We start from the raw sequence: 10934 nt of genomic DNA on the forward strand, positions 1-10934 counted from the left end.
GGCCTTAAGGCCACCTCGGGCCTTATGGCCACCTCGGGCCTTAAGGCCACCTCGGGCCTTATGGCCACCTCGGGCCTTATGGCCACCTCGGGCCTTAAGGCCACCTCGGGCTTTAAGGCCACCTCGGGCCTTAAGGCCACCTCGGGCCTTATTATATACTTATTTATCCAGTGTTTTCTCATGGGGATCTTAAGGCCACCTCGGGCCTTATGGCCACCTTGGGCCTTAAAGCCACCTCGGGCTTTAAGGCCACCTCGGGCTTTAAGGCCACCTCGGGCTTTAAGGCCACCTCGGGCCTTAAAGCCACCTCGGGCCTTATGGCCACCTCGGGCTTTAAGGCCACCTCGGGCCTTATTATATACTTATTTATCCAGTGTTTTCTCATGGGGATCTAAAGGCCACCTCGGGCCTTATTATATACTTATTTATCCAGTGTTTTCTCATGGAGATCTTAAGGCCACCTCGGGCCTTATGGCCACCTCGGGCCTTATGGCCACCTCGGGCTTTAAGGCAACCTCGGGCCTTATGGCCACCTCAGGGTTAAGGCCACCTCGGGCCTTAAGGCCACCTCGGGCCTTAAAGCTACCTCGGGCCTTAACGCCACCTCAGGGTTAAGGCCACCTCGGGCCTTATGGCCACCTCGGGCCTTAAGGCCACCTCGGGCCTTATGGCCACCTCGGGCCTTAAGGCCACCTCGGGCCTTATGGCCACCTCGGGCCTTAAGGCCACCTCGGGCCTTATTATATACTTATTTATCCAGTGTTTTCTCATGGGGATCTAAAGGCCACCTCGGGCCTTATGGCCACCTCGGGCCTTAAAGCTACCTCGGGCCTTAAAGCCACCTCAGGGTTAAGGCCACCTCGGGCCTTATGGCCACCTCGGGCCTTATGGCCACCTCGGGCTTTAAGGCAACCTCGGGCCTTATGGCCACCTGAGGGTTAAGGCCACCTCGGGCCTTAAGGCCACCTCGGGCCTTATGGCCACCTCGGGCCTTATGGCCACCTCGGGCCTTAAAGCTACCTCGGGCCTTAAGGCCACCTCGGGCCTTATGGCCACCTCGGGCCTTAAGGCCACCTCGGGCTTTAAGGCAACCTCGGGCCTTATGGCCACCTCGGGCCTTAAGGCCACCTCGGGCTTTAAGGCAACCTCGGGCCTTATGGCCACCTCGGGCCTTAAGGCCACCTCGGGCTTTAAGGCAACCTCGGGCCTTATGGCCACCTCGGGCCTTAAGGCCACCTCGGGCCTTAAGGCCACCTCGGGCTTTAAGTCAACCTCGGGCCTTATGGCCACCTCGGGCCTTAAGGCCACCTCGGGCCTTATGGCCACCTCGGGCCTTAAGGCCACCTCGGGCCTTAAGGCCACCTCGGGCCTTATGGCCACCTCGGGCCTTATGGCCACCTCGGGCCTTAAGGCCACCTCGGGCCTTATGGCCACCTCGGGCCTTATGGCCACCTCGGGCCTTAAGGCCACCTCGGGCTTTAAGGCCACCTCGGGCCTTATGGCCACCTCGGGCCTTATGGCCACCTCGGGCCTTATGGCCACCTCGGGCTTTAGATCCCCATGAGAAAACACTGGATAAATAAGTATATAATAAAATAATTAAAAAATAAATATTTAAAATAATGGATGAATAGATAAAAGTAAATTAAACCAAAATAAATAATAAAAATATAATAATAAATCAAATAAAAATAAATTGAATAAAATTCAGCTGTAAGCTAAATTAAAAAGGTAGGCCTTGAGCCTCTTTTTAAAAACATCAACTCTGCAGCCCTGAGCTTCTCTGGCAGGCTGTTCCACAGATGAGGTCCATAATAGTGGAACGACGTCTCACCATAAGTTTTGGTTCGTACTTTAGGAACAACTAAAAGGCCGGTACCAGAGGACCTCAGGGTCCGCGAGGGCTCATAATTTAAAAGCAGAGCAGATGGATAAGAAGGCCCAAGACCATTAAGACCTTTATAAACAACTAAAAGAACCTTAAAATCAATCCTGAAATTTAAAACTGCTGTAATGTGTTCCCACCCTCTGGTCTTTGTCAGCACACGTGCAGCTGAATTCTGTATTAATTGTAGGAAATAAATACAGACCAGAGAGCAGGGCATTACAATAATCTGTTCTACTAGAAATAAAAGCATGCATCAGCACCTCTGTGCTGGCAGGAGAGAGACTCCGGCAATATTTTTAAGATGATAAAATCCTGTCTTTGTTACATTTCTACTATGTGGGATAAAATCCAGCACAGAGTCAAAAAGAGCACCCAGATGTTTCACACGTCGAGAAGATTTAAAGTTTTGTATTTTTGGTAAAATGATCTCTCTCTCTTGTCTTCAGGACCGATAATTAAAACTTCAGTCTTGTCCTGGTGGAGCTGTAAGAAATTCTCTGCCATCCAAAAGAACATTAACTGGTTCCAGGTCATCAGGAGACACGGCGATGTAAAGCTGTGTATCATCAGCATAGCTGTGAACACCAATGCCATGTCTCCTGATGATTAAAGCCACATCACTGCGTGCAGCAGCAGCCAGAGGAGAGGAAACGCCCTCTGCTGCGTGACAATATCTGGGTCAGGGCGTGCAGAAGGACTGTGAGCAGCAGTCGCTGCTGAGCTTCTTTCTTTTCATCTGCACACACCCACGCTTCCAGAGAAAGGAAACAGGAGGCGCAGCTTAACCTGAGTCAGCTGCGCTCCCGAATACATGTTCAGGGGGCCAAATTCCACACTTTTTCTACAGGTACCGAGGCTCCAGCAGCAAGTGGCAGGCGGTTATGTCTTTGGACTCCTTTTAGTGGCTGTAAAATAGAGAGAACTCAGACAGACTGTGGGTGTTTGATGGGCAGAAATCACAGGTGTGGTCAGCCAGGCGATTCGATTGGCTGGTTGAACTTATCTCAGCTTTCCAGGTGCGGTATCAAAGCAAAGCACATCCCAACATGGAATCACATCAGTGTGACATTTGTGTTTCTGGCATGAAAAATGTGGACGTATGGATGACTTAAATGAAATATAGATGTTTGGAGACATTTTGGTTCCATGTTTAACAGATGATTCATACATATTCATTATGTGGGTTGTATTCTGCGCTGTGGGGAAGGTCAGGGCCGCTCGCTCCCTCCAGTTTTGTTGATTCCCATCAGCTGCCTTCTTGGCTCCATTCAGATATTATTTTTCCTATCCCATGCTTCCTGTAACTGGTAACGTTTTACTCAGTTACAGTAAAAATATGGAAGGCTAAAACTGCCATAATCCGAAATATTTTTTTTTTTAAAAAGCTTCTAAATCTGAAATAAACACACAGTTTTTACAAAGATGAAAGAATTGAATGTGAAAGAAATTGTTTTTCTGCTTTGATTTGAACCTGCATTCATTGCAGTTTGTGTCAATGTTGCTTTTTATTAACGTCTCGACTTTAATTGGAAGATGTTTAATTTTACATGTTTATTTCTGTATTTTTATTCCCTGTCCCGTTACAATTCAACAAGAGACACAACAACCCTGTCCCGTTACAATTCAACAAGAGACGCAACAACCCTGCCCCGTTACAATTCAACAAGAGACACAACAACCCTGTCAGGTTACAATTCAACAAGAGACACAACAACCCTGTCCCGTTACAATTCAACAAGAGACACAACAACCCTGTCCCGTTACAATTCAACAAGAGACGCAACAACCCTGCCTCGTTACAATTCAACAAGAGACGCAACAACCCTGCCCCGTTACAATTCAACAAGAGACACAACAACCCTGTCCCGTTACAATTCAACCAGAGACACAACAACCCTGTCAGGTTACAATTCAACAAGAGACACAACAACCCTGTCCCGTTACAATTCAACAAGAGACACAACAACCCTGTCCCGTTACAATTCAACCAGAGACGCAACAACCCTGTCCCGTTACAATTCAACAAGAGACGCAACAACCCTGTCCCGTTACAATTCAACAGGAGACGCAACAACCCTGTCCCGTTACAATTCAATAAGAGACGCAACAACCCTGTCCCGTTACAATTCAACAAGAGACGCAACAACCCTGTCCCGTTACAATTCAACAAGAGACGCAACAACCCTGTCCCGTTACAATTCAACAAGAGACACAACAACCCTGCCCCGTTACAATTCAACAAGAGACGCAACAACCCTGTCCCGTTACAATTCAACATGAGACACAACAACCCTGCCACAGGCGACTGCCTCTGTACCTTCAGCTTCTTCCTGGAAACACATGTGTCTGTGTTTGGGAAACAGGAAGTCAGCTGGTTTATTTGCTGGCTGCCATGGCAGCTCTGACTGACACACTGAGCAGCATGAGTCACTCCTGCGAGTAGTTTTTCCTCTAAGGAGGGTGTCTGATACTGTGGAACAACAAACCCCCCCCTTCAAGGACAACTTCCCCCCACCCACTCAGCCCGTGACCTGGCCTCGGTTAGCATAACGTGCGTCCTAAATAAAGCTGTGCACGGAGGGAACGGGCACTGCCAGCACTGCTCTGATGAGTGGCTGCACAAAGACAAAAGCAAAGAACATTCGGACACTGAAGCGGCCGCAGGGGAACACAAAACAAATGTTTTTCATAGGGCTGGGCAATGATTCAAATTTTTTAATCGCGATTAATCGCATGATTTCCCTGATTAATCGCATTTGTACGCAAAATCCAAAAATTAATTCAAAAGTAGTGTATAGCTTTTAGCATTTAGCTTTATTTTAAATGTGCTGCCATATGAATGAAAGTGCCATAACATTTGTTGTGCAAACACACTTTTAACATCAGCATCTTTCTGTAGTTTTTATGTAGAAGCCTCGCTCCACTGTCTGTTTCCTTGAATGACTTGCTGCTATCAGTTGTGTGTTTTGCCTTTAAGTGATATTTTAGACTGGAACTACTACGCTGAGAAGACAATTCAACTTGGCAGTGTTTACAGATGACTTTGGTTCTGTCGACTCCGCCGTCTGGAAGAACTTTAACATGAAAATGGCCGAGTAAAAGTTCCGTACCCTTCTCCATGTTTGGTGGATCCGCCGATTACTTTCTTTTCCGGTTCCTCAGCAGACAGCAACAGACTTTTACAAAATAAAAGCCTGTGAGCAACAGACTTTTACAATAATAAAATAAATAATAAAACAGGGGTGGTCCGTGGCGTAGTGGGTTGAGCAGCCGCCCCATGTACAGAGGCTATAGTCCTCGCTGCAGCTGGCGCCGGTTCGAGTCCCGCATCGGACGGCCCTGTGCTGCATGTTGTTCCCCCTCTCTCTGCTTCCTGTCTCTCTGAACTTTCCTATCCATTAAAGGCACACAAGCCCCCCAAAAAAATATTTTGTTAAATTTTTGTTGTATTTTTAAAATAAAAAATAAAAAAATGAAAAACTAATCATTAATGCGTGATAAAATATTTATCGTTGTTAAATAATTAACTAGAGCTGGGTGAGTTAACGCGATAATAACGCGTTAACTCACCCAGCTCTAGTTTTTTTTCTCATTTTGCAGACGTTTTTATCCAATAAGTGTGTTTTCCATTTAAAAAAAAAAAAAAAAGGCTTCACACATGCTGCTCTGTGTTTGGCAGACAGACCCTCCTCACTGTCACCGGGACAAGCCGTTGGAAGTCTCAGATATGCTTTCAGGCAAGGGCGTAACTTTGGGACTACCATTGGGGGGGTTAAACTCGCAGCATATTTATTTATTTATTTAGTTAATCATTTTCTTGCTCGCTAATTTGCCATTCCTGTGTTAGAAATACATTGTGATACTTTTACTGATTTAGGCTACTTAACGTAAATGCAGCAGTTCACTTCACTATTTATGCCATAACGACACAGTAGTTAAATTCAGTGTTTAAGCACTAGCCAACATTGGCAGATGACAAGAACTTAAAGATTAATCAATTTCATCACTGTATTGGCACCTACATGCAGCGAATGTATTATGCACAATGCAACTCTCGATACATCACACAATACAGGGTGGCACACTGGAGAGCAGCTTGCACCTTTATTCGGAACTGATTTCACATATTGCCCACTTACTATCACATTAAGATTGCTATAAATTAATAATAATATTATTAAAGGAGTCAGAGCTGTTACTGATGGTGAACTTGTCTTTAATGTCGGATGTGTTTCCAGAGCCACTAAAAAAAGCTGTAATCAAACCTCTGCTGAAAAAGGACAATCTTGACAAGACACAAATGAACAACTACAAGCCTATCTCAAATCTCCCATTTTTAAGTAAGATCATTGAAAAAGCGGTTTTTCAACCACTTAATTACTTTTTAAAACAAAACAACTGCTATGACACCTTCCAGTCAACTTTTAGACAGAACCACAGCACTGAGACTGCTCTGACAAAGAGTTTAACAACATATGTCTGAATACAGACGGTGGAAAAATGTCAGTCTTAGTTCTACTAGATCTCAGTGCTGCATTTGATACAATTGACCACAATATATTACTGAAATGACTGGAAAACTGGGCGGGTTGAACAAATTTCACGGAAAAACATATGTTTTGACTGTTAAGCCCAGTGAAGATTTAACACATTAGCAGTCATTCCAGTTGTCAACGCCGCTTAAAAAGGTGATTTTCTTCTCTTCTAGCATTATCCTGACAGGAGAACCATGCCAACTTTGGATGCAGTTATCTTAGCGATAGCAATAGCCTCAATATACATATCGTTGGAAAGCTTAGTTTATGGCCGTTCATGTGAGCACAATAACTTAGTTTTGTAAATTTTACCAAAGCGACTGGTTTCGCCTTGCAGGATCACATATAAGGAACACATGAGGTGAACGTCTTGGTATGTGCAAGACAACATTCAAGATTTTTGCACTAGCTTTGTGAACTTTCTGAGCAGCCGTCACAGCCCTTTTCCATCAATTTAACTCTCGTTAATCCACCTCTTAGCACAACAAACCCCAAAAAAGTGTGACTGTTTTGGAGCAAACAGCAACTTAAGAGACAGTTCAGTGACATTGGTTCCACACAGTGATCCCTGGCACCCTCTGGCACCACTCACCAGGTCCAGCGGCTGCGCATAAACAAACTTTCGCTAGAGAAATTGGGTTGAGTAATACCAAATAGTCGGTTTGGGGGGGGGGGGGGGGGGGGGGAGGGGGGGTTTACATTACAGATTATTTAAAACATGATACTATCTTGAAATGAAATGAATGAATAAAGAAAACAAACAAAAGTTATTCATTCAGAATTTTATGATGATTTGACTTGATGATATTGGGGGGGTTAACTCAGTCTGTTGTTGAGAGCGTCATTTCCTCTTGCGTCATCTGTTGGGGCAGCAGCATCAGAACCAGGGACCTAAAAAGACTCAACAACCTGATAAAGAAGGCTGGTTCTGTTCTGGGGACGACTGTGGAACCTCTGGAGACAATAATGCAAAGAAGGATTTTGCATAAAATCAAGAGAATTATGGACAACCCTGAACATCCTCTCCATGAGACTGTTATCAGAAAACAGAGTCTCTTCAGTTTGGATGCAAAACGGACCGCTACAGGAAATCTTTCCTGCCCACAGCCATCAGCATCTATAATAACTCTTTGATTTAATTGAGCTACATCAACATTTAATTTCCCTCTGGGATAAATAAAGTATTTTGAATTTGAATTGAATTGAATTGAATTGAATATTAGCTGGATCTGATTTTTGAGGGGGTCATGACCCCCGTAACCCCCGTGCAAATTACGCGCATGCTTTCAGGGTTACATTCAGGGTTATTCATCGTTCGTCTTTGCCTTTCCTCGGCATCACATTTGCAGGAATCTGTAGAAATGTGGTGTTCTGAGCCACATCGTTCCCCTCAGACTTCAGTGAGCTCGGCTCATACATAACCTCCGCCCCACTTCCACAGCCTGCGCTGACACAAAAGTTCCAAACTCACCGTCCTGTGTCAGGGTTCCGGAAACAAGCAGAAGCAGAGAAACGATCCTCAGCGCGGGCTTCATGGCGGCTTTTCAGCGGGTTTTACTCCAACTTTCTCCGGCTGTGAACCTCGCAGCAGCGGAGCCGACCTGTGTCTGCGGTGGGACGGGCTGCTGCTGGTGTCCGGTTACAGCGTGACTCAGCCGGGCCTGGGTGGGGCCGGCCGGCCGGCCGCCCCCGGCAGGGCGGAGTGCCGGCAGGCCGACATCTGAGGCACATTAAAGAGAGGCGCCGCGCGAGGAGGCACACACGAGGAGGCACGGTTACAGAGGCGGTCCTGGCTAGATTTATTCCCTGGGCGAACCATGCCCCCCCAAAAAAAAGACTTTCCCCGCCACCAACACAACAACATATTATATTATTTGTATTATTTATATAATACAGAGTCAGGACTAAACAAGGTGAGGCTGCGTTTCAGTTTTATGCTCCTAAAATCTGGAACAGTCTTCCAGAAGATGTGAAACAGGCCTCAACTCTGACAACGTTTAAATCCAGGCTGAAAACAGTTCTGTTTAGCTGTGCATATGACACCTGAAAGTATTTTATCTCCACTCTTCACTTTTAAATTAATTAATTAATGATTATTTTAAATGGGTTTTTTAATTTTAATTATTTTTTAATTTAAATGTTTTCTTTCTTTTTAATAATTTTATTGCCTTGTTATTTTATGTAGCTGTGAAACACTTTGAATTGCCTTGTGTACGAATTGTGCTCTATAAATTAAATTGCCTTGCCTTATATATTTATAATCTTAAATACAAAAAGGTACGAAAAGATACCACATGTAGCTTATAAAATACCATGTCAATGTCTATTCGAAGTTATTTAAGTTATTTCATTTAGCATATAGCTCATAACAATAAAAATAAAATGAATTTGCTGCTTAGGTGGAGCGCACACCTCACCACTTCAACAGGTGATACACGCCGCTGATTGGTTCGTATGCATTACGGTCTGTGATTATTCCTGCTCATACAGGTGTTACAGGCCTCGGGATGAGTTACCTATCCACCAATACACAACTTCACAAATTAACCTTCTTTATTATTGTATTACCTTAATGTTCTGTGTTTTCACTAATTGGAACGTCTGACTTTTCAATAAAGTTTGCTTTAAAAAAAAAATCGATACTTTATCGGGAAACGAAATATCGATATATATCGCAGCATCTATTAACTTGCTCAGCCCTAATCATATAGTGATGTAGAGTACAGTAAGTGGGACCTTTACACATCTGTATACATCTGATGTAACTGTATCTAGTCCACAATGAAAACCTGCCCCACCTGTTTACCCACTGAATGCCTCACCTGTTCACCCACCGATTGCCTCACCTGTTCAACCACCGATTGTTTCACCTGTTCACCCACTGATTGACTGACGATTGGTAAAAAACCATATGACCACCCAAGTGCGACCAGAGCTTCCTAAAACCTGTGTTTTTTTATTTATGTATTTATGTATTATTTACAGAAGGCCTCAGGGCCTTCTACGCCTTCAGAGAAGGCCTTAAAAAATTCAGAACAAAAACATATTAGTATTAAATAATAATATATGTACACATAAAAAAAACTCAATCAGTCTCATTTAATTTAATACAATACATTTAATACTTCATTCTCGCTAATCTATGTTCCAAAGTTAAGTTTACTGTCAAATTCACATCGGCAATGAAAGGGTTACTGTCGTGAAACATACTATCCAATCAGAATCGTCCATCTCTATCGAAGCAAGATTAACCGGCTCATTAATTGGTTCGGACCTCACGCATCTCGGGGAAGGCCAAGCTATGTGTTTTGGTTTAGAGAGTGATGGGGAAATTGACCAATCACGGTTTGATTTGAAGTGGGTGGGACAAAAAAAAAAGCTCGTAGGCGTTCGTGAAGTCCGAAAAACGTGCAGCCCCAGTCTAGCAGCAGAGTAGGCTCTCTTGCATCCACACCCCAGTCCAGCAGGTGGCGGTAATGCACCTTTTCCGTTAAGCTGCCAACCGCCATAATAACCCAAGAAGAAGAAGAAAAGCATGCAGACAGAGGCTGTGTTCGAAACCGCCTACTACATACTACATACTTGAAAACGGCATACTCATCGATCAGACAGCATGCAGAGTGTTTACACACAGTGCACTTCACTCCTGCCCGAGCCGAAATCAGCCGGCCTGAAAAGCTGATTTCGCTTAAGCTCTAAACTCTGTAAATATATAACTTTAGCAACATTTGAAACATTTTCAGGCGAGAAAGTAGTCATTTAGACCCCCAAGGTGTTGAAAATGTGACAAAATACCGGCTATTTACAAGTTTTTTCCCACGAATTCGGCGCTACTAAAGCTAGCCGCAGTGAGCAACGCACTTCCTGTTATGCCGTTTTGACTGCTCTCGTCCCGTTAACGGAATTTGACCGTTCAAATGGCGATGGGCAACGTCACGTTACGCTGCATCTTGGGTAGTTTGAGTGTGACAAGTAACCTCATGATGAATACTCAACATTTCGGCGAATCTAGTATGCATCTAGTGTACATCCGGGAACTTAAAAAAGTATGACTAGTAGGAATAGTAGGAGAAGTAGGCGGTTTCGAACACAGCCAGAGAGTCTCTATTATGAGGAGAGGGAAAGCTGGCGGCTTTTTCCGGGTGGTACTGCACTCTAGGGGGGCGCCAACGAAGCAGTGCAGAGCAGGCAGAACTCTCTGGTGGTACTATGAGATCCACCTTAGATGCAGCCATTGCTTTGGATAGAATTTTTTATATTTTTTCATTTTAATTTTCCTAAAGGCAGGATAAATTATCCTTTCAAACGGCACTTGGTTTGATTTTTTAGACTCACTAGATTTGTTTAAAATACACATTTATTGTCAGTATTGCATCCCGAGTGACGTCACGCATGTGGCATCACTTTACGGCATGGTCAGTCCTAGCGCTGAGCTAGCAGAGAGGTGTTAGCTCAAATAGTTACAGATTTCAGCACAGCCCTTTTACATACTCTCTGACTAGCCTCTGGTT

General features: G+C 44.4%; 1 protein-coding gene across 13 annotated transcripts in view; it reads right to left on the minus strand.

Annotated features, from left to right (window-relative positions):
* LOC142391928 (uncharacterized) overlaps positions 1 to 8089 on the minus strand; it is a 100450-nt gene extending 92361 nt beyond the window's left edge. For 5 of the 13 annotated variants that reach the window (XM_075478120.1, XM_075478118.1, XM_075478114.1 and 2 more), the window contains exon 1: positions 7895 to 8081. In XM_075478120.1, the coding sequence (XP_075334235.1) occupies positions 7895 to 7958 (64 nt within the window). In that variant the 5' untranslated portion in view covers positions 7959 to 8081. Of the gene's footprint in view, positions 1 to 7894 lie in introns of all 13 variants that reach the window. The other 8 variants (XM_075478108.1, XM_075478113.1, XM_075478111.1 and 5 more) reach the window with 4 other exon arrangements.
* Positions 8090 to 10934: the final 2845 nt, after the last annotated feature.

Source organism: Odontesthes bonariensis, chromosome 11, assembly GCF_027942865.1.
Source record: "Odontesthes bonariensis isolate fOdoBon6 chromosome 11, fOdoBon6.hap1, whole genome shotgun sequence".
Taxonomy (NCBI): domain Eukaryota; kingdom Metazoa; phylum Chordata; class Actinopteri; order Atheriniformes; family Atherinopsidae; genus Odontesthes; species Odontesthes bonariensis.